Consider the following 22,778-nt stretch of genomic DNA (forward strand, 5'->3'; position numbering starts at 1 on the left):
CAGTACCGCTTACCCACGAGCCCACTTGCAATAGGTATGTAGCTTAAACACAATTTGTCTTTTTAGTTGGCTAATTCTAGGACACTACGTAACTCACTTCCATTCTGCTCTGCTGTTTGGGCGGTCTTAGGTCACTTTCTTGACCAATCGCACATTTGTCGCGTGCCACGACAGTTTTGTATCAAAAGCCGTCAGCTGATGGGTGAAGAATCTCTTCGCCATTTGTTCTGTGAAAGCAAGGAAGCTTGGAATGGGGAATGATCGGCGGTGTCGAGACACAACGGCGTTTTGTCCGTTGGTGATTGGGAACCGAACAGATGCATACACTCACCAACAACCCAACCTACGGGGCGGTAGATCTTCCGTGAAGTGTCTGTTGAAAGTCTTATGGTGGATCATTAGCGGGAGGTGTGTCCGGGTCCGATGAGGATATTGGCCAAATTCGCTGGGTCAACACGAGGAGTGACAGACTGATGGGTTACGATCCGGGACGTTGGAACAAGTTGGAGTCTCTGTCATGGTGAATCCCCCAACAACCAACCTCTACAGGTTTCGTTACCTAAATGTCGGGTATGTTCCCGGAGAGGAAATGTGTCCCAGAATGCAACCGGGCAACCTGGAACTGGCGATCTCCGAAATTTTAGAGATTCTGGCCCATCTCCCGACACACGACCCGTTGGGAAGTAGTTTTTCATACCAAAACAAATGAGGATCCAGAGGGTATCGGTGAGAAATTTGAACTGGTGTTATCATTCACCTTGTCTGCAGACAAGCCGCCTTGTGCTTCTAGAATCGGGCGCATGTTCTTCCTTTGTCTGTTTCCGTTTCCGTTTCCGTCCGTACACTACCGATTTTAACCTTGAACAGCATGGCAGGCATGGGTAAGGGTCGGTAATGGATTACTGTGTTGCAGTTGGCGGTCAGGGCGGTGTAGCCACACTGACGAAGCTGGTTCATGATATTTAGTTTTTTTTTTGTTTTTTTTTTCTTTATTAAAAAAACAGTTCTAGTGTCAATGCCCCTCCAACTGGCATGTCGTCTGATACAAACACTTTGGTAATCTGGGCATTGCTATGCGCAGGGATCATGGCATGTGTTTGCCGCTTTCAAAGATCGAGCCACGGGAAATCAGTGCCACCCTTGTCTGCCCCTTGGGTCGCGTTTTGGGCAGCAAAGCGGAGGCGAACCACCGGCGGACCTAAGGCTGGCTCCGTTATGCCTCGGGTGTATTCTGTGACTTCGTTGTCGGCCCACGGAAAGGTTTGAGCTGAGGTTCTTGATAGCTTCTGACAGCTTCAGATAGAGAGTTCCTAAGCTGCTGATATTTCTCAAGACTGCAAGTTATGAAGATGCAGGTAGAGCCGGTTGATTGAACAGGATTTTCTCCGACACCGCCTTGTACGTGTAGTGTAGTTGGAAGATACACGTCGGTAGTATCTGCAAGGCCAGGGGGATGGAAATTCCGGGCACTGTCTTGGAGACGACCAGGTACCCCTAGCACGGCAGACCGAATATGAGCAATGGAAGGATATGTGTAGCCCTTTCCCTGTGAGGACTGAATGCTCTGCCGCTTCTGAATGTATGTCTTCCATTGGTAATTCGCAGAACACACTATTGAATGATGGACTGAGGGGTTCGGACGGAGGTTGCTGGTCATCGCAGCGAGGATAGTAGCGAGTGTACTTGCAAGAGCAGTGAGACGCTGACATGGAGGGCTTGGCCTCTCAGCCGCGCCTAACGTCCTCCAAATATACGACACAGTGCGCTCTTTTCAAGAGGTCCACTGGACCCGTGATCTTCGGCAGCGGTTTTTGAGATTTTATATTGACAGTTCTCGGTGTAGGCTCTGTGGACGGCTTCTGTGTGCACTAAGTGTACTGCGCAAGCGCCCGTCAAACAATATGGCTTGTCATGACCGCTTTGATAGGCTCTCCCGTGGCTGCCGCCAACCACTTGACGTAGGTTCTTTGCATATCTAGCACGGAACTCTTGGGGCCTTGTGAGGAAGCTATGAGAGGAGATGACAGGAAGGGCGCTTTTGTTCGGTATGTTCCAAGCTGTCGGGACGCCAGTCGCAGAGGTTTTGTCCCACGGGGTGGGGAATGTTGATCGCTTTGCAAACGACTGTCTGTGTGATTATGGTACAGAGCCCTGTCGCACCCAGTATGTACTATGTACACTACACCGAGCTGTCAATCCCGCCATGGTTGAACGATGCAACTTGCTTGTGTTTTGGTCCCTTCGTCTGATCTTTTGGAAGAGGGCTCCTGCATTTCGTCTGTCGTATAGTCTCCATAGTGAAACCTCACAATGATGCAGTTGTGAACGGGGGAAAAGCGGGACATTGGTCACAGAATATGTGCTGCGTAGTGTTCTAAAGTAGTCAGAGAAGGCACCTGACTTGATCAAAGTGCCGTTCAATTCTCTTCGAGGCTGATATCGGATGGGATATGGATGTCGTATTTGTCGCAGTTGCTGTTTTAACGTATTCGTGTCTGTACACCCGACACATGAAGCTGCAGTGAGGTGTAATGTATTTGGGCGTATCGGAGCTTAACAGACGTAAGGGGTTACCAGTCAGAATTAGTATTTGATTCTGGGACCGGAAGTCAACCAAGCCAATATGACACAACACAGACTCTCAATACAGCAAGAGAACGAACTGAAGGCAGGCAGGCACTTTGGCACTGGATTGGCCATTGGACCCCGTCCAGTTTCTGCCTAATAAAATGCTGAGCCTTCCGACCTCTTGCACACTCACAGGGCGTAATATGGGAGGCGCGGTGTATGTATGCCTTCCTTCGTAAAAAAGAGGTAGGTGCGGTGCGGTCCTGCCCGCATTATCAAGTATAAGCCTTTCGGTTACCTTACCTTACCGCTGCACGTTTGCCTTGCCCACACAATGTCCACTGCAGTGCCCGCGTCCTATCCTGCCGTCGTAAGGTGTTGCCGGCGTCTTGCCTTGTTGGGGAACTGCAAATCAGCAGATTTTGTTTGTTTGAGAGGCAAGCCTGCATTCGGAGATCTTTGGATGACAGTTGGACATTGCCAGAGAAAAGGGCGCGCCCAGAAGCCACATGAAACTCCGCCCTCCAATGCCCTGGCAGGCCTGGGACGCCTGGCCCTTGCCTGAGGTGGCTCGCTGTCCGACGGTGCAGTGAGAGCTCCAGTCATTTTTTGCCATCTCGCTCACCTTGGCACTGTGTCCGGCTTATTGCTTGGCCCGCACTGTGACACTGTGGATGGCGGCGGTGGATCACAGCTCCTCCACTTCCCGTCAGTTCGCCAGCTGGATGCCGCCAAGAACCAAACCAAAAGAGCGCGCGCTGGCTGGGCCTGGTCGATCTGGCGAGCCTGGCTGGCACTTGGCGTTGCCGTCTCAAATCCTGCCAGTCCCCAGTCCCCCAGGTCGGTCGGCTGTCCAGAAGTCCCAGTCGGTCCCAGTCACCAAACTGCCTCCTCCTCCCTTCTCGTTTCCCTCTTCACATCGTCCTTTCCCTCGCCCCCCGTCTCACCACCGACGACCTAAAAATTCCCGGCGTCGACGACGACGGTAAGAGAACCTACCCCAACCACCAAAACAATCTCTTGTTTTCCCCCCCCCCCCCCGCATGCTGCACCATACATCAACACCAAGCCCGCGTCCATCAGCTTGTCGCTGCACGCTTCGTCTCGACTGCATTTTAACACATACCCGTACAGATTGAGCTGCATTTCATCGCCCCCGACGCTCCAACATCACTTAAGCAGCCTTCTTCGGCACGCACGCCCCTCTCGATTATTCATTGCCATCCTGGTCCCGACGACCCTTGAGCACAGCGTTCGGTCTGCGACGACCGTCTACAAAAGGAGAACACATCCCGCCGAAGAGTGAGTCAAAACTTCCATCATCATCTCCGTCAGACGGGTCGTCGTTCCCAGCGAGCGAGGGAGGTTGCTGCACGCATTGTGGTGGCTCCACTCAGCTGCCGCCATGTATCGGTGAGCTGATTGTTGGTCCGTCCGCCAACCAATCTGCCCGCGCTGGCCGCCTTTGCCCGCTGTTTACCCGGATGCACACCGTCGCCATCGGTCAACGACACCGATTTGATAGGCTTTTCAATAGCCTCGACAACCTACTTGGCATGATGGTGGGAATGGCATCACTACAATGCTCATCCAGGATGGCAGCGTCGCCAAGGCCATCGTTGAACGCGTCCGTGTCCCCATAGCCCTGATGGACAGTGTTGTCACGCCGTCCAGAAGCTCTTCCAGGGCGATGCACGATGTGGATGTGTCTGCAGAGGTTTCTGGAAATGTTGCCGTCAACATTGACACATAGGCCACTTCATGGAGCAGTTGAGCAACCGATTGTGACCGAGCCGGGCAAGGACTCCCGCCCAAACACCTGGGACGACACCGGCCTTTCTCGACAGCTCAGCGTTCGACATCATTACGCATGCGTACCTTGATGGCCCTTTTACTGACATCTATCGGCTATAGTTACTGATCTTCTGGGATCCGTCTTTCTCCCCTATTAACCGCAAACATGACTACCATGGTACGCCTATCCCGTCAATTCCAAACCACCACGGCCTACTAGGCCTCTGGTGGCCAACGTCAAAGGTTGCATTCTGCTAACTGGAAGGCTAGGATCTCCGCGTCGGTAACAAGTACCGGATCGGTCGCAAGATCGGCTCTGGTTCTTTCGGCGACATTTATCTCGGCACCAACATCATCTCCGGTGAAGAGATTGCCATCAAGCTGGAGAGCGTGAAGGCCAAGCACCCTCAGCTAGAGTATGAGGCCCGCGTTTACAAGTCTCTTGCCGGTGGCGTCGGCATCCCCTTTGTCCGCTGGTTCGGCACTGAGTGTGACTACAACGCCATGGTCCTCGACCTTCTTGGCCCCAGCTTGGAGGATCTGTTCAACTTCTGCAACCGCAAGTTCTCTCTGAAGACTGTCTTGCTGCTTGCTGATCAGCTCATCTCCCGCATCGAGTACATCCATGCCAAGTCGTTCATCCACCGCGACATCAAGCCTGACAACTTCCTCATGGGTATTGGCAAGCGTGGCAACCAGGTCAACGTGATCGATTTTGGTCTTGCCAAGAAGTACAGAGATCCCAAGACTCACTTCCACATTCCTTACAGAGAGAACAAGAACCTTACTGGCACTGCCCGTTATGCCTCCATCAACACGCATCTCGGCGTCGAGCAGTCTCGCCGTGACGACATGGAGTCCCTTGGCTACGTCATGCTTTACTTTTGCCGCGGCTCCCTCCCGTGGCAGGGCCTTAAGGCTGCCACCAAGAAGCAGAAGTACGACCGCATCATGGAGAAGAAGATGACCACTCCTACCGAGGTTCTTTGCCGCGGCTTCCCCAACGAGTTTGCCATCTACCTCAACTACACTCGCTCCCTCCGCTTCGATGACAAGCCTGATTACAGCTATCTCCGCAAGATCTTCCGTGACCTGTTCGTCCGCGAGGGTTTCCAGTACGACTACGTCTTTGACTGGACCGTCTACAAGTACCAGAAGAACGCCCAGGCTATCCAGCAGGCTGCTGGCAACTCCAGCCAGCCCCAGCCTGCGGACTCCAAGGAGGCGGCCCAGGCTGCTGCTCGTAAGGACCCTCAGCAGGCCCTGAGAAGCGGATCCAGGAAGCCCATGACCGGCGAGACACCTGAGACCAGCCGTGCCGTCGGTGGCAGCGACAGGATGTGAGTTTGCCAGCCTAGCCCAGCATTCCTAGTAAGGAATCTTGTTTCCTTCGAGTTTGGTGTACTCAATAACGCTGGCCGGAGGTAGAATGCTGACATGATGGCTGACGTTCAGTTTGCGATAATAGGCTGCGCTCGGCTGCTAAAGGTCAAGGCGCTGGCTCCGGACATGTGGCCGGCAGGTATCGTCCTATGGAATGAGACTGCGGTTGCTCGCACATGGTATCTACTTGGAACAAGATCTTCGGCGGGTTGTTGGAGTAGCAGATTGCGCATTGGTCAAATGGTTTGATTCCTGCACCCGCCTCTCGTCATCCAACGTCCCCCGAGCGTTTGGATGGAGTGGAAGCGGATGGCTGTACCTGGCCAGCACCATCGACCGATGCATCTCCTCTACACAGCCAGACGGATTACTTGCGACAGATTGCTTCTCTTCGTTCTTCGACATCTCTATCAGTTACTGCCCTTATTCATGGCTCGGACGGATCTTCGGTTTATGGCGGCAGTGCAGTTCGACTCTTGGTCGAATCTGTCTTGCTCCTATTTGACCGCAGACCTTACGAACGGCATGCCCAGTATCCCGGATTTCTGGGGTGCTGAAGTTGGAGACCTTGGCCTTTCTATGGGCCGAGGTTCAAAATGCCGTCGGAATTGCAGCAGCGGTCATGAGATACGGCTTGATCAAGACGGGCCATTCATGGCAAAAGTCTCGTTCGAGTCATGTCGTTGCGAGATAACAATAAGCATCTTCCCAGTCGGCATCCCGTTTCCCATTGTTTTGTTTTCGTTTACTGTTATGCACGATTTCCTTTTGGTGTGTCATTTCTCTCGCATCGGGTCTCGCTTGTGGGGAGGCATTAGGGGACGAAGCGTTACACCTTTTTGCGAAAGTCATATACATCAATCGTTGGTCAGTTGGTATTAGCTTGGTATCATGTAGCAGAGTTCAGGTCACGGGGTGGTTATTGGTCTATGGCGCCTATGTGCCAAGGTTTCTGTCCAGACGATGGAGATTCCGTGAACGCGGCCACTGCTCAGTGACACGGCGAGGTCCTGTCAAATTCGATCGGCTGGAGGTTCTAGGTTGGACAAGCAGAGATAGCCTCTGAGCTCAGTTTGAAGATTCCTGGATGCATCTGCTGGCGCGGTGGCTCTCCATATCGACACGATGGTTACGCGTTCACGACCTCGTACCCAAATCGAAATATCAGGAGCACCGCATATAGAGAAGGAAACCTTTCAGCCGCCTGCTTTTGTGGGAGAGCTTTGACCTTGGGATATTTCAGGGACTTGGCTGACATCATGGAGACAAGACGGATATGACTGGTATACACCACGTGGAAAGAGCTCGGGCAACATAAAATTCAAGCTAGTTCTCCTAATACACGTCTTATATCTTACCCATATTGGACCGTTGCCGAAATTGTGTCTGCGTGCATATAGCTTCCTTGAGCAAGATAATCATGCTGTTCTGCAATTACCTAATTCTCTAGTCTGTCCAAATGGGGTTATTGATTATATGTGCTGGTGAAGCCACCGACGGCTCAGCCTTGATTACCAGCGTACGGGCTGGCCGAATTGACCCTAAGACAAGCGAAACAGCGGTGTCTGAAAGAGGCTGTAATGTCTACGTCACACCTCTGGTCCAATCACAACATTTCTATAATCCTATCATGGCATGAGGGCTGGTGTACCGCGGCGATGGGAACATGAAAGATATGATGATAAATAAGAAGAAAAAAAAGAAATTAAAAAATTGGATGCGGCACTTATCACTTATAGCTTGCGGCTTCTGGATATACCTGTCCCGGATTCAATCCTTGTTCGTGATTCGATTCAACAACTTGTGTTCTCTCACCACATTTCAACCTCTTGAAGGCAAGCGCTCTGCTCAGCTATCTGGTGTTGGGACTATTCGATTCCGTAAATTTTCAAGAGTCAAGAAACCGTCAACACTTCAACTCATTAACTCGGAGGCCTTACTGGAATAAAACTACGCCCTGATAACCTGTTTCGCCCCACCAATTGAATTGTTGGATTCGACTGAACTTTCGTCTCGTCTTGGATCAACACGAACGGCACTGCAGGGAATCAAGACATTTAGTCCCAGCCAAGCCACACTCGGGACCCCACATAACGATACCTCAACAGCATCTTAATCAGCCGATTCATGACAACCTCTCGTGCGCAACACATAATCTTGTGCTCCGGAGGACTCGGTTCTAGACTCTAGTTCATATCGGTTGATCCAGCATACATACATCACAGAGATATCTATCCATACTTCAACGTTAAGTGTGCTTGACATATCGGGGGCGTTTAGTGTCAACAGACCAAAGCGCACTTTCCTCTCCAACAACAATAACAACAACAGCTGCACCTTTCATTTGGTGAGAAACCAATAACAACAAACGCGCGTATCACGCCAGCAGCACTCAGCAAGCCCTCATCGCGACCCTCGCTACGCGATCGCGGAAAATGACGCCCTCAACTATTGACCTCTTCATCCTCACTTTCAACTGCGCAAAGAATCTCATCAATGTCGCCGTTTGGGCGGCGCACTTGAAAGCGGCTCTGTCGGCGCAAGGTGTAGGAAAAGGGAACGGCAATACGTTGCCGGACGTGGTTGTTTTGTGAGTAGTCATCCAATCCAAAGTGATGCTGTAACTTCCGCTCACCATTGATATCCAGCTCTCTACAAGAAGTAGCCCCGCTGGCTTACTCCTTCATCGGCCCTTACTTTTTAAACACGTACTACGCTCGGTACGGGGAGGCGTTGAACCTCGCAGCTGGACAACTACTCGAAGAGGCCGATGAATACGGGACAAGCAGTGATGGCGCCAGTGGTGACCCATACAAGCTCATCCGGGCCAAAAACGTAGGGATGACAGCAATCCTGCTCTTTGCCCGCGACCCTTCCAAGATCCAGCAGATCGAAGAAGCAGAGTGTGGATTTGGTGCCGCGGATATGGGCAACAAGGGTGCGGTAGGGTTACGGGTTACTTGGAGCGATGTCGTGGATGGCAATGACAACGCGATAACGACAACAACAGAACAAGCAAAGACGACGGAACTCACCTTTGTGGCCACACACCTGGCTGCGATGGAATGGAACCTCAACAAGCGCAACGTCAACTGGCGCAGCATCGTGTCAGACCTGACTTTCGCTAACCCGCGCAGCGTTTTGCCCGCCGGCAAGTTCCCATCCGAAAGCCGAGCAGCGCGGTCGACGCCGGATAGGTCTGGGGCGGGGGACACGGCGCCTGTGGCTCGTACTCGGGATAGCAGCTCAGCCGATGCCGACGACCACACCGATCTCGCGTACGGAAACGGCGATGGCGATTCTGACGCCCAACCCCTACTCGACAATCCCAGACCCAACGCTTCCCACGAATCCACCCTCCAACAAATCTCCATCTTTAAACCAACCTCCCACCTCTTCCTAGCTGGCGACCTCAACTACCGCATTGACACCACCACACCCCCTCCCCTCGCCACCTACCCTTCCTTCGATGCTTCCTCGGGCAACCACTTCTCCCACTTTTTGCCTCGTGACCAACTTACCCAAGAGCGCGAAGCCGGACGAACTATGCACGGCCTTTCCGAGGCGCCGATAACCTTTGGTCCGACATATAAATACGACGTCCATCCAGTCAAGGGGGAGGCGGTTAATGAGGAAGCGGTGAAAAGAGGGGATAAAGTGAATGGAGTGCCGGAGGTGCCGTGGCGGTTTGCGAGCCATCGGTGGCCAGGGTGGTGTGACAGGGTTTTGTATTTGGATGTCCCGCCTTGGGTTACGACAACAACAGAGCTAGAGCAGCAGCCAGAGGCAGAGCGGGAAAAGGTGAAAGTGGAAGTGGAAGTGTACGATTCTCTGCCGGTTGTGGAGACGAGTGATCACCGACCTGTGTTCTTCAGGGCGAAGGTGCCGGTTTTGGGGGAGGAGGCGATGAGGCTACCTTTAGTTAGCGAGGGTGAGAGCGAACGGGAAGTAGAAGAAGAATGGAAAAGGGACCCCAGGGTGTCGATGCCGGTCGCCGTGGATGTACATGCTTGGGAGAGGAGGGCGGCGGCCAGGAGGAAGGAGGTGGTGGTGGGGTGGACGGCGTTCATTTGGAGTACGAAGGAGGGAGCGCTGGTGTTGGCTACTTTATTGGTTATGGGTGTTGGGACTTGGTGGCTGTTACGCGATTGGTAGTAAATGGGCTTTGATGATAGTTACGATGAATGTGGATGCATGGGCGGTTTCTTGGGTTTGCAAATTCTTGGATACAGGGCACGAGGATAAGGGGGGTACGGAATGGTTACGAACCTCTACGTCTACATGAGCAACCTAATGGTTTCTGAGAGGAGGATATACCTACAATGCACTTCTGAGATCTGAGGAGGGTTGGGTTTCCATGGATCAGCGTGGTCATTCTCAAGAAGATAGATTCTCTTGCCTCGAGGCTTGTTTGTGTACCTCTCCTTCTCCGGTTATAAATATGCATCATTATTGCGTGCCTGTCCACTTGGACAGCCTAGCAAAATCAACAATATAGAAGGCATACAGATCAGATTTTCGGATAAGCTCCCATCCGAGCGTGCTGAGATGTGTGGCATCGATCACCCACGTACAATGTCCAAAGCAAGAACTTTTTTTGGAAGGAAAAAGATAAAGAAGCTAAGAGGTCAGGTCTGAGCGACCCAAACGAGTCAGCGCCCTCGTATCAGAAAATGCATACGCATGGACAAAATCCCCTTCGTTCAACACGGCCGCCAGGAGCCCGCCACACGAGGCACACGAGGTGATGGGATATCGTGGTGAGCGTGGGTAAGGAGAGTTTCGACACTGGTTCCTCTTGGATCGATGTTGTAACGGTCTGCAGCATGGCGAGAAAGACGAGCTCTATCGTGAATCTAATGTACAGAATACACGAAATACCAGAAGTTTGACTGAATTGTTCCCTATTCTGAGTTTGTCACGCTTCCGTTCTTTCATTTTGATGGTGGTTTTCAACCTTCAGACGGGGGGGGGGGGGGGGGGTTCTTGGCGATTGGCGGATGGCCCCGAATTGGGCATCGGAGATTAACGGCCAATTTTTGCCAACCGTCACTGACTATCACACACATGCGTTACAAAACCGAACTTATCTCGGACGGAAAAGGTGCCAGTGCTTCGAAATGTAACACGAAGCTATTCCCAGTTGTGGCAAGTCACCGCCATCCTAGGCATGTACCTGTGTGTCTGATGTCATGGGGGGTTAAGTACATTGTACAAGGAAGCCCCGCAACTTTCGTTTTACATAGGAGCGGAACTGGAGAAGACCCTGCGTGGAGATTGAAAAGCTACCTTACGGCAACCAATTTGTCACACGACGGGAACGACCAGCGTTTAGGCTGGAGATTTCAGGGGCAGGTGCCGCTGGTTTTCCACTCCTTCATGAAGCACGCATCGATGGTACCTACCTACCTAGGAAGCATGGGACGGAAAGTCTAAAGCAGGCACGGGCGGGAAGGAAGGTACAGCCGGAGGTGGTTACAGGCGTTGGGGCGGCTCCCCGTCTACGTAACGAACAGGAACGCCGCGAGCATGGCAGCCGCCACTTGTTGAAAATAAGTATTCTAGACGACGTCGTCCAAGGAAAACGGATATCGAGATGGACATCGACATCCCCTGTATTTTTCTGTACGCTGACGCAGTGTACGCAGCAGTAGGTAGGATACGTGAGCTCCTCTTTGAACCCCGGACTACCTAACGGTGCCTGAGAAACCCCGCAATTACGATTCAAACCGGGTCGTGCGGCTGTTTTAGGCGCTGGCGGCGGAGGGTCCCGGCAGCAAATCCTTGACGAGGACGGGAATATCAACAACCGTCGAGCCGGTTCTTTCCTAGATTGAAATTGCCCTGAAATGATCCTTTACAATGTAGTACACTTAGCTTGTAGCGTAGCTAGAGGTAGTGGTGTATGAAATGGATCATTGGGGTCACCGTGGTGATAGAACTACAGGTAGCTTTAAAGTCTGTGTTTCCCTGCGCTCAGTGTATCACCGTGCATTATTCCTGTATCTGGTGTTGTATTCTTGTCAAGGAACCCAAGTAACCGAAACTTGTCCACTTTGTTCCTCTCTCTCTTTGTTCTCTCACATTGAAAAAGAAAACACCTCGCAAAAAGCCGCCCTCGCCGCCCTTTACACATGTAAGTAGTCTAATAGATGGTAGATGCAGCCTTCGTCAAGTTCCGGGTCCCGTCTCGGACTTGTAAAAGACGTGATTCGCTGTGATTCGCCGCCGATCGGTCCGTTTTGTCCAGAGAACCGTGCCTCTCGCATCTCAGGGCGACATTCAGGGCAATCCAGGCCCACGAGATGTCGCGCAGAGAACTGGGGTCTGCAGAAACCAACGTCATCCCCGCCGCCATCGCTCCCAAACAAAGCCCACACTGCCCACAATGCCCACACCCCCAGGTCTCATCCCACCATTCCCCCCCCCCCCCCCACTGCGAAGCGCGTGAATCACTGCACACATCGATATCTTTAGGTACACTACCTGGTGGACAGTGAGGAGTCCGTCAGGAAGAGAACTCCGTTCCACCAGCAAGACTCGTTGAACCTCGCGGGGATAAGGTACGCTAAGGTGTACCATAGGCATTTGATGTCGTGATGGGGTGGGTGTCCAAGTGAAGCAATGGATCGTGACCGTTGTCTGTTCACACCGTTCCCTTCATACCCATGCCGGGCCTCAGGTTCAGTAAGGTACTTTTAGTCCCACGATTATACAGGACTCCAGTTTCCCACCTTCCCTTTTCTCTATTGCTCTTCGTCACTGGCATCCCGCTGGGCCGGATGGGGCCCGACCTCTACCCGAGAACCAACGAACTTATGTCAAGAACCCCGCCGTAACCCAAGTACCACATGGACGTCCTCTCCCGTTCTTTAAACTCTGTCCCCATCTCTTCACTTTCCGCCCCGGCACAGCACTGTAACGATCTGCCATTAACTCTGCCCGTGGCTCACAGAAGTACAATCTCGATACATATACATATAGTCTAGACACTACGCTCGACAACTTGAACCCCTGACGCTCTTCGCCGACTACACCCACCTACCCTTTTTGCTTGCCGTATATCCCCTCTGGACGTCTTCGTTTGATCCGCCCTCTTGACTGGTTACGGCGTTGACGGAATTTTCCCCTTCGGCCCTTCTTCCGTATCTATCAGTCTCGCATGATCTTTGGTGGCCTGATACCGAGTGCTATCACCTCAGCTATCTCGGGAAACATCACGAGCGGAACAGCAACCTGGCCACGGGCGCTTTTTACGTCTACCCCACGCATTGCCTTTCCACCTTCACGTTCCTCTTCCACTTAGCCACCATAGGGACCTTTGTCGATACCTCCAAACGCATCTTGTCGGACGACTCGAAAGACGGAAACATAGCTGCCGCTTTCCGAGTCACTCACTGGTCCGCATCCAACATGGCGGCCACCGTCGCCTCGTCACACCCATTTGGCGGTGGGCTACACCCACTGCAGGCAAAGGGGTTACTTGCAGCCGCCCAGCAGCGCCAACAACAGCAGCAGACGCAATCGCAACCGCAACTTCATCCCTGCATGCTCTCGCAGCACCACTCTTACCAGAACGACCAACGCCGAAATGACCCATCACAAACGCAAAAGAATAATGATACGAGTGGTGGATTCGAGATGGCCACGCGCAAGCCCCGGCTGAGCGACTTTCACCGTATAAGGACATTAGGAACTGGTACGGTTCCAAGACTTCCAACGCGCCTCACGGACTGTGTTGCTAACCACTCATAAACGGGCGATAGGCACCTTTGCTCGTGTGGTACTCGTCCGACCAGCCAATGGCACCGAAATTGACCGTCAAAAGGTTTACGCATTGAAGATTTTGAGAAAGACGGAAGGTTAGTTTCGCTTGAGTTATCAAAACGGAAAATGTCGGGCGTCAGGATCACTAATACGTGATTACAGTGATCAGACTAAAACAGATTGACCATGTGCGCCACGAGCGGCAGATCCTCCAGGATGTAACAGGCCACCCGTTCATCACCAGTCTGCAAGCCTCCTTTTCCGACCACGACTTCCTCTACCTCCTGCTCGACTACATTCCCGGCGGAGAGCTGTTTACATACCTGCGCAAATACCGACGGTTCGACGAGGAGATGGCACGCTTCTACGCGGCTGAGATTGTGCTGGTGCTCGAGTACCTCCACGAAGAGCAGGGTGGGATAGCTTACCGAGATATGAAGCCCGAAAATCTGCTGTTGGATGCGGATGGGCACATTAAGCTGGTCGATTTTGGTTTTGCCAAGCGGCTGGGGTACAAGGACGTTGAACGCCCGGTCGAGACCTACACCCTTTGTGGCACTCCAGAGTACCTGGCGCCCGAGGTTATTCAGAATAAAGGCCACACGACAGCGGTGGACTGGTGGGCGTTGGGGATCCTGATATACGAATTCCTGACGGGCTATCCCCCGTTTTATCACAACAATCCCCTAGAGATTTACAGACAGTGAGTTATTCCCAATTTGAGCTGCTGCTCCAGATGCATGTTCACCGTCACTAACACCCAAGTCAGAATCGTAGAAAAGCCGGTTCTATTCCCCTCGTCAACAGAAATCAGCGAAGAAGCAAAGGACATCATCCGGTCCTTCTGCACCGTCGATCGGTCCATGCGACTCGGCAACATGAGCGGCGGCGCGGCAAGAGTGAAGGCGCACCCATGGTTCAAGGGCGTCGACTGGGAGGCTGTGGAGCAAAGACGGCACAAGGGCCCCATCATTCCTCACCTAAGTCACCCCGGCGACGCTTCGTGCTTCGACGTCTACCCGGAGCAGGACGTCAACAATGAGGCGTACACGGATGAGATGTTTGAAAAGTACGAAAAGTACTTTGGGGACTTTTAGTGAAAGAGCCTCAGGTCGTCGAAGGGATTGCGCAAGCGCCCAAGTATTGGGGCCCAGGCGGGTTCCTGAGAAGATCTCGAGCTGGGTTACTGGCTCAATTGGGCAGAAGAATATTCGGATATGATCAGTCGGATGGGACATGTGGTGTTACTGCTTGAAGTCACTCGCTTGACATTGAGGAGACGGGTATGCTTGACATTCCAAGTAGCCAGGCCCGTCTCCAGTGTGTCAGGTTGGACCGCGGTCAAAGGCGACAGCACGGCGATGACAAGGAATGGTTATGAGTGTAGTTTTTGTCTTTGGTGGATTTCATATCATAACTCTTCGTCGTTCTCGAGAATGAGAACTGACTGAAATGGGAAGAGACGGGCACGGAGTTATTACAGGACGATACGGGAAGGGCGTCGCGGGTTTATGGGTTACTTGATGCTTTTTATGATATTATATCCCCCCCCCTACCTAGCGCACATCAGAGAGTCAGAGCTCTATGTCTAGGTAGACATTTTGACGTTGTTAGAGGGTAGAGGTACGAAGAACGCTACACATAGCTGGTATAGTAAAGAGGGAATACGTGGGCATGAGTTCAATATATTCGTAGATGGTTGATCAGTCTAGTCTCTCTCGCCTCGCCGCTTGTTGATGATTGAGTAATAGCTAATGCATTAGGAGGGCCTCTGGAAAGAGGTTGAAGCCCAGGGAATCTACATACAGCAATAGATACGCTAACGTCAGGAACGTTCGGTACATGGTAGGGGGTGCCCTGTGCTGCTGCGTCGGTACGTAGAAAGCTACCTCTAGAGGTAGGTACCTCTACAGTACCTATGAAGCTGCCACTGCTGCCACTGCTGCGAGGCCGTTGCCCGCCCGGCCCGCACGGGTTAAGCTGCCCTGGGCTGTATGATTGAAACACAGCAGGGCAGACAGGTCCCCACAAACTGGGGGGCGAGGCACTGAAGCAATGGGGGACGAGCTGAGGACCCGACGGAAGAGGAACCTCCATCCATCGCTTCAATCTCCATCAGATGCCACCTTCGTTTCATCCATCCCACTCAACTGCCCGAGCCGCAAACATCCTCCGCACACAGACCACTACAGCGCCAGTCGTTACCACCCATTTGACGACACCTTCACCCAACTGGCATCTCTTGAAATAACACAGATCGCCCAAGCCCCGGCCAACATATCACAACAGACTGCAAGAGTTAGTGCTCGGCTAAATCCCACAAAGACCAGAGCCAGGGCACTGGAAGGTCAACCCACCGTCACCACCGTCACCACTCTACACCACCCATTCGACTTCCCCATTACTCCGACCACATATACCCGATTATCCTACTGTTCTTCGCTTCTCGTCGGCGTCTACACCGAGACTTCTCCCGCCGTACATACATTGCAAAAGCAACAAGTGGTTGCCGGGCGATGCCGCCAAGCTGAGCTTCCGATCGACCGCCATCAGCCCGCCAATCGTTCCGCTGCCCGCCGCTCGATACCATCATCTACAACCGCATACATACACAAAGCTGCCTCTTGATGGCAGGGCCGTGAGCTCGCGCAACCACAGTAGCAATGTTGAACCTATCGAGCTTTGTGCAAAAGGCACAACAGCTGCTTGATCCGACCCAGGGCCTGAACCTGACCGATTCCGACAAGAACCCGTCCAAGGCCTCCCTCTTCCAGAGCCAATTTCGGCTGCCCGACTCCCAACACCCGCTCTACGAGATCACAGCCGAGCTCACCATCCCTCCTTCGAACGTGACACAGGGCGGCAAGGACCAAGATAGGGGCTTCCACTACGCCGGGAAATTGCACCTTTCAGAGGCCTACCTCTGCTTCTCCACCACGCCTTCGAGCTTCCTGCAGTCGGCTAGCACCTCGACCTCTTCGGCATTTACCGGTCAGACTCATGGCGGCGGACCCAGCGGTAACGGCTTCACCTTCCCTCTAAGCTCTATCCGCAGGGTAGAGCGCCTTCACAGCCAGAATTTCCAGGTAGGATACCATGCATCCCTTCAACAAGATAACAAACAAGGATGCCTAGACCAGTGCTGATTATAACAGTTTGCTCTTGCGATAACAACATGGAACGGAATCAGCCAGGATGCTCTCAAGGACAACAAGGACAAGAAAGAAGTGAGGGAACAACGGATCACTATTCAGCTTGCCGGCACACGGGTCGCTTGCGAGCGCTTCTGCGATGGTCTCAAGAAGGGGCTCCGTGCGGCCGTGGGCAATGTCGGCAAACTCAAAAAGGTCATCGGCGAATGCTACTCGGAATACCTGCTACGACCCGAGGAGCAGAAAAGCGCCAACCCGCCCGACGCGGGGCTCGGCATGATCTTCCGATACCCTGGTGATCCCAAAAAGCTGCGAGACCGAGCAAAGATGCGCCTGTGGGCCGAATACCTTCGCGACAACGGTCGGAACGTGACGTTGATCCGTCAACCTACCTTCCATAAGCTCATCAGAGTCGGTCTGCCAAACCGGCTAAGGGGCGAAATTTGGGAGCTCACATCAGGCTCCGTCTATTTGCGATTAGAGAATCCGACCTTGTATGCCGATACGCTCGCCAAGCATTCAGGGAAAGAATCGCTCGCGATTGACGAAATTGAGAAGGACCTAAATCGAAGTCTTCCGGAGTATCCGGGGTTTCAGAGCGAGGAAGGTATCGGCCGGTTGCGCCGGGTGTTGACCGCCTACAGCTGGGTCAACGCTGACGTTGGCTATTGCCAGGCCATGAACATCGTGGTAGCCGCGCTGCTGATCTACATGTCGGAAGCGCAGGCCTTCTTCCTCTTGTCGACTCTCTGTGACCGGCTGGTTCCTGGCTACTACTCCACCACCATGTATGGTACCCTCCTGGATCAGAAGGTGTTCGAATCCCTTGTGGAGAGGACCATGCCCATCCTGTGGGAACACTTGGTGAAGTGCGATGTGCAGCTTTCAGTGGTCTCTCTTCCGTGGTTCCTATCACTGTACATCAACTCCATGCCCTTGGTCTTTGCCTTCAGAGTCTTGGATGTTTTCTTCGTGGAGGGCCCCAAGGTACTGTTCCAGGTTGGCCTGGCTATTTTAAGGATAAACGGCGAGGAGCTACTGGATGCCTCTGACGACGGTGCCTTCATCTCGGTACTAAAGAATTATTTCGCTCGGCTGGATGAGTCGGCACACCCCAAGTCGGAAAATCCGAAGCTGAGAGCTGTTACCAGGTTTCAGGAGTTAATGGTGGTGGCATTCAAGGAATTCTCTGGCATCACACACAGCACAATCACAGAGCTGCGCCTCAAGAACAAGGACGCAGTGTTGAACAACATTGAGAGCTTTGCCAAACGGACGGCCATTCGGAACCTGGGCCCAGAAAGCAAGCTTCTTAGCACCGATGAGCTCGGTGCGGTATACGATAGGTTTTACGGTGTGTTGTACGAGAGGCAGCAACGGGATCTCATCATCAAGCAGGAAGGGGCAAGGAGAGCCAAGAGCAACAGGATATCGAGAATCGGCCAAATGGTGGACGAGGGGAATGTTGAAAAGGGGCGAGTTGGGCTGGGTCCGAGCACAAGCCTGATGGATTACGATGCCTTCAGAGAGTTCCTCGCGGGTATCGCCAAGTGGGCTGTTTCGGACTCCCCCACTCAGTCTCGCCGTGACACCGGTTCCAGTAACGGGGGAGGGTTCTACAACAGTTTCCGGAAGAACGAATCATCCATGTCTCCTTGGGGTAATGGTCCTGAACCAGCAGATCACGAGTTCCTCCAAAGGCTGTTCAGGAAATGGGACTTTGATTCCAGCTCCGCGCTCACCCTCCAGAACGTTGTTACTGGCTTGGCCCGCATCAAAGGAAAGCGTGATATCATGGGAACGATTAACTACTTCTTTGAACTGCATGACGATGATGGAGATGGCAAGGTTGATCGTGAAGGCATATTGCGCATGTCCGAGGCTTTGCTCTTTCTATCACGTCGGGGATTGGAGGGTACACTGGATCGTGCAACAGCACCTAACGGGATGATGACTGAGGGCATGGTGACCCCTGGAAATGAAGTGCCCGACCAATCTGTTAACGAGAGATTTCTCGGGAGCGTCAGTGCATTTATCAGGAGATGCTTTGAGTACGCAGACCCAGACCATCCCAACAACCAAAACAGCCAGCAACCGGCACAACAACAGACGACGTCTCATCAGGAAGAAAACCTAATCTCCATTGATGACGACGATGCCGCCCAGGGCTTGGCAGACCCTGATGCCTTTGCCATTGGTGACGACGACGACGACTTTGACGAAGAGAACGATGACGATCTCCTAGCCATGGACTCCCCAACCGCCAGCCCGCGCCCGGCCAAGCGCTCCGAGGACACCGCCACTTCGAGCCTGCAACCGCCCTCCTCGCTGCATCTCGACCCATCCACCGCGCCCTCGTCCATCTCCAACAACGACGAAGACCGCCGCCGCCGCGTCTCGCGCCAGCAGTCGGAAAAGGCCAACATCGCCCTCGACCCCAACAACCCTTTGCACATCACCCTGCCCACCTTCCGCATGGTGGTCCTGGCCGACGAGCTCCTCGAGCAATTCTTCGAGTCCTCCTTTCCGTGCTCGTTCCATCTCGTAGAGGGCATCAACATGTCCAGCGGCAACTCTTCCAACGCTGCCTCGTCGTCCTACGGCGTGGGCGGTCTAGGAAGCACCTTCTCCCACATGGGCTTCTTCGGCGGCGGCGCCGGCGGAGCAAACAGCCAGCAAGGAGGAGCAGGTGCCGGACGCGGTCTAAGAGGCGTACTGGACAATATCGTCACGGATGGAATGCGTGTCGCAGCAGAGGTGAGGAGACGCATGGAGGAGGCGCAGAGAGAGCTCGAGAAGAATGCGCTGCCAGGGCAGCACAAGCCGGGCGGCGCGAATCGTGGTGGCGGCGATGATGAAGATGATGACGAGGATGATGGTGGGCCTGTTGAAGGGTTGTCGCTTGGCGGTAATGGGAATGATTCTGGCGGCGCGGGAGGGTCGGCGGCGGGGATCAGAAGTGGAGGAGTGAGGAGTTCGGATAGAGATTTATTGACGGGGGCGGATGCAGAGGCTAGTGATCCTACTGCTGAGGCTCAGCTGCAACAAGGGAGTGGTGGTAGTTTGGGAGGAGGAGGTGAAGCGAATGTCGGTGGTACGGCCAAGGTTGTGGGCGTCGAGTTTGACGGTTAGGAACCGTTGGACAAGAACATGATTTGACATTATGGTGGCCCCTTTTGTTGGGGTTTCTGTGCGTGGTTCAGGCATCTTAAGAGGTATACTTTACTGTGGATTGTGCATGGGGTATTATTGCCAGGTCATATGAAGGGCTTAACCGTCTTCTGTTTTTTTGTTTGTTTTTCTTTTTTTTTCTTTTTGCCTTTAGTCTACTAGGTCCGCAAACTTGCTATAGGGAGTTTGGTTCATCATGTCTTTTTGGTTATTGTAACTGGCAAGGAGGTCATCATTCTGAAGGTTTTTTCCATTATAGGCATTTGCTTAGTTTTACAATAGGTGACAATCATATCAGTCCCAGTAATGATGTCTGTGGTTGAGTATCAAGTGAGTTCCCACAGAGGATACAGTTCACAATCCCTTTCTTTGAATCACCAGCCAGTATGAAGACCAGAACAATATATGTAAACCAAAAAAAAGAAAAAAAAAATGGTATATTCATTTCACGCCATTCTAAGCACACCAAAGATCGCTTCTATGTAATGCACCACCTCCCATCCTTTTTCCTCTCTGCTCCAGTCAAACAAAGCCATATTTACTGAGCAAACTCGCTCTTCTCGTTGACATAAAGATCAACATACTCATCAACCGACATAGCCTCCAACTCCTTGGGGTTCTGGCCAAGAGCAACCAGCTTCTCAACCTTGTCGGCGCTGAAGTGGGGCTCCAAGTGACGCTTGTACTTAGCCAGGATATGAGGCTTGGCCTCCTCGCGACGGAGACGGTGTCCGAGGGGCGCCTCGACGACGACCTCATCGAGGAAGGTGCCATCGTTGAGCTCGACGGTGAGACCGTTGGAGATGGTGCGGAGGGCAGGGTCGTGGTAGTCAGCGGTGAACTGGGGGTCCTCGACGCACTTGATCTTCTTGCGGAGGGATTCGACGAGCTCCGAGGTGGCGGCCTCGGAACCGTCCGTGTAGTCGCCGGCGGTAAGGCGGCCAAAGGTGAGCATGACAGAGCACATGTACTGGATGCAGTGGTCGCGGTCGGCGAAGTTGTCCATGGGCTTGAACTGCTTGTCGATGATGCGGACGCAGGCCTCGTGTGTGCGGATGGTGACCTCCTTGATGTCGGCCGCGGACTTGCCCATGGCCTTGAGCTGGGCGTGGATCTTCTCCGAGGCCTCGACGGCGGTCTGGGAGTGGAACTCGGCGGGGTACGAGACCTTGAAGAGAACGTTCTCCATGACGTAGCTGCCGTAGGGGCGCTGGAACTCGAACTTCTTGCCCTTGAAGAGCACGTCGTAGAAGCCCCAGACGGGAGCGGAGAGGACGGTGGGGACACCAGGCTCGCCCTTGAGAACCTTGAGGGCCAGGTTGACGGCGCGCTGGCAGGCGTCACCGGCCGCCCACGACTTGCGGGACATGGTGTTGGGGGAGTGGCGGTAGGTGCGGAGGGACTGGCCGTCAACCCAGGCCTGGGTGATGGCGTCGGCGGTCTGCTTCTCGTTGAGGCCGAGCATCTTGGAGACGACAGCGGTGGAGGCGACCTTGACGAGGACGACGTGGTCGAGACCGACCTTGTTGTACGAGTTGAGGAGAGCGAGACAGCCCTGAATCTCATGGGCCTTGATCATGCCCTCGAGAACATCGCGGACGGTAAACTGCTTGCCATTGGCGAGGTTGCCGCCGGCCTTGTTGGTGCGGGTGATCCAGTCGGCGACGGCGAGGATGGCGCCAAGGTTGTCCGAGGGGTGGCCCCACTCGGCGGCGAGCCAGCAGTCGTTGTAGTCGAGCCAGCGGATCATGGTGCCAATGTTGAAGGCAGCATTGATGGGGTCGAGCTGGTAGGGGGTACCGGGGACCTTGGGGCCGTTGGGCACCACGGTGCCGGGGACGGTGGGACCGAGGAGCTTGGTGCACTCCTTGAAGCGGAGGCCCTCAAGACCGCAGCCAAGGGTGTCAAGGAAGACCCATCTGGCAGTGTCGAACTGTGAACATTGGCGGTTAGCATGTGGTGTTTTGCACATGTAGGTTTAGTTCGATTTTCGTCCGATCTTTATAACCAATTCATCTTATATAAAGCTCCTCGAGATTGAGGGCTTTTTTTTCCCTTAAATAACTTGACGGGCAGGGGACGGAACTTACAGCAAGCTCCGAATCGATGTTCTTGTTGAGGACATAGTCGGCAATGTCGGTGATCTCGGGGTCATAGCCCTTGTGGTGGGCGGGCGAGGGGGTGACGCCAGGGGCGGCAGACTGGAGGGACGCCATGGTAGAGAAGCTGCTGGTGCGGGTGTTGGGGAGAGCAGAAGTGGAAGTGGAGGGAGAGTTCTGGAGTCTGAAGGCAGACTGGAGACTGGCGGATCTGGGGTAGCTAAGGTTGCTCACACGCTGGGATAGGCGCACTTGCTTGGACGCCTGGCGGAGACCGCGATTGACAGCAGACATTATGGTGTTTAAGAAGAGGTAAGGAAGAAGCTGATGGAGGAGAAGGAGAAGAAGAAGGAGAAGAAAGGGAGTGAGGTGCCCGGACAAACAGAAGACTTGAAGCCAAGAGACGTTTTATGTTTCTTTTCACTCTCGCTCGGCTTAACACACCGAGCCAACACCAGCGTGTACCTTCTTGACCTGGGGGAGGCGGGACAATTGGCGCGGGGTTGACTAGTGTAGCACCCGACCCCAACTCGGCTCGACCGTGGCCGCCGTCGCTCAGACGGAAGAGCTTGAATTGGTCAACCAGCGTGTTTTACCGCGGTCTGCCGAAACCTCTTCTCCCCACATTCGGCCGGGCGCTGGTTGATGACTGGCTAGAGAGGTGTCGGGCGCTGGCCAGTTCCCCAGTGTTACATCTTGTGATCCGTCTTGCAAGAGGAAAGAAGATGTCACTAAACCCAGAAAGGCATCTCGATACAACAGCAACGACATCTCCCCTTTCACCGTCCGTCCATCGAGAAAAGATCGGCTAGGGTCATGTAGTGTAGTGTAAGACGGCCAGGAC

The 22,778-nt window shown here is 53.5% G+C and overlaps 6 protein-coding genes across 6 annotated transcripts; 5 read left to right on the forward strand and 1 right to left on the reverse strand.

The window, feature by feature from the left end:
* Nucleotides 1–1,784: 1,784 nt before the first annotated feature.
* Nucleotides 1,785–2,746, forward strand: B0T23DRAFT_374515 (uncharacterized protein). The gene has a single exon (XM_062836851.1). It carries the CDS (start codon nt 2,021–2,023, stop codon nt 2,312–2,314), a length of 294 nt encoding a protein of 97 aa, XP_062695794.1. The 5' UTR covers nt 1,785–2,020; the 3' UTR covers nt 2,315–2,746.
* A 1,782-nt stretch (nt 2,747–4,528) lies between these two features.
* B0T23DRAFT_402646 (casein kinase I isoform delta) lies at nt 4,529–5,706 on the forward strand (the record flags this gene model as incomplete). Its single annotated transcript, XM_062838693.1, has 2 exons — nt 4,529–4,540; nt 4,633–5,706. 2 exons carry the CDS (start codon nt 4,529–4,531, stop codon nt 5,704–5,706), a joined length of 1,086 nt encoding a protein of 361 aa, XP_062695795.1.
* Nucleotides 5,707–7,937: 2,231 nt separating this feature from the next.
* On the forward strand, nt 7,938–9,953 carry B0T23DRAFT_86184 (Endonuclease/exonuclease/phosphatase). Its single transcript, XM_062841903.1, has 2 exons — nt 7,938–8,335; nt 8,394–9,953. Exons 1-2 carry the CDS (start codon nt 8,181–8,183, stop codon nt 9,898–9,900), a joined length of 1,662 nt encoding a protein of 553 aa, XP_062695796.1. The 5' UTR covers nt 7,938–8,180; the 3' UTR covers nt 9,901–9,953.
* A 3,205-nt stretch (nt 9,954–13,158) lies between these two features.
* On the forward strand, nt 13,159–14,609 carry B0T23DRAFT_426637 (serine/threonine-protein kinase; the record flags this gene model as incomplete). The annotated part of the gene is made up of 4 exons (XM_062840004.1): nt 13,159–13,444; nt 13,512–13,607; nt 13,675–14,215; nt 14,282–14,609. 4 exons carry the CDS (start codon nt 13,159–13,161, stop codon nt 14,607–14,609), a joined length of 1,251 nt encoding a protein of 416 aa, XP_062695797.1.
* Nucleotides 14,610–15,969: 1,360 nt separating this feature from the next.
* On the forward strand, nt 15,970–20,164 carry B0T23DRAFT_86245 (TBC-domain-containing protein). Its single transcript, XM_062841904.1, has 2 exons — nt 15,970–16,598; nt 16,668–20,164. Exons 1-2 carry the CDS (start codon nt 16,176–16,178, stop codon nt 19,794–19,796), a joined length of 3,552 nt encoding a protein of 1,183 aa, XP_062695798.1. The 5' UTR covers nt 15,970–16,175; the 3' UTR covers nt 19,797–20,164.
* On the reverse strand, nt 20,068–22,479 carry B0T23DRAFT_333488 (2-methylcitrate dehydratase). Its single transcript, XM_062835763.1, has 2 exons — nt 21,926–22,479; nt 20,068–21,768 (listed from the first exon to the last, which is right to left on the reverse strand). The coding sequence occupies exons 1-2, from the start codon at nt 22,226–22,228 to the stop codon at nt 20,374–20,376; spliced, it is 1,698 nt and encodes a 565-aa protein (XP_062695799.1). The 5' UTR covers nt 22,229–22,479; the 3' UTR covers nt 20,068–20,373.
* Between the last annotated feature and the right edge of the window lie 299 nt (nt 22,480–22,778).

The sequence above is a fragment of the Neurospora hispaniola genome (assembly GCF_033458365.1).
Source record: "Neurospora hispaniola strain FGSC 10403 chromosome Unknown B0T23scaffold_2, whole genome shotgun sequence".
NCBI classification, from domain to species: domain Eukaryota; kingdom Fungi; phylum Ascomycota; class Sordariomycetes; order Sordariales; family Sordariaceae; genus Neurospora; species Neurospora hispaniola.

Coding starts and splice junctions, on each gene's coding strand:
- B0T23DRAFT_86245 (XM_062841904.1), top strand. CDS start 16,176: ATGTTGAACCTATCGAGCTTTGTGCAAAAGGCACAACAGCTGCTTGAT. Junction 16,599..16,667: donor TTCACAGCCAGAATTTCCAG/GTAGGATACCAT, acceptor TGATTATAACAG/TTTGCTCTTGCGATAACAAC.
- B0T23DRAFT_374515 (XM_062836851.1), top strand. CDS start 2,021: ATGACAGGAAGGGCGCTTTTGTTCGGTATGTTCCAAGCTGTCGGGACG.
- B0T23DRAFT_86184 (XM_062841903.1), top strand. CDS start 8,181: ATGACGCCCTCAACTATTGACCTCTTCATCCTCACTTTCAACTGCGCA. Junction 8,336..8,393: donor TTGCCGGACGTGGTTGTTTT/GTGAGTAGTCAT, acceptor ATTGATATCCAG/CTCTCTACAAGAAGTAGCCC.
- B0T23DRAFT_333488 (XM_062835763.1), bottom strand. CDS start 22,228: ATGTCTGCTGTCAATCGCGGTCTCCGCCAGGCGTCCAAGCAAGTGCGC. Junction 21,769..21,925: donor ACATCGATTCGGAGCTTGCT/GTAAGTTCCGTC, acceptor CAATGTTCACAG/TTCGACACTGCCAGATGGGT.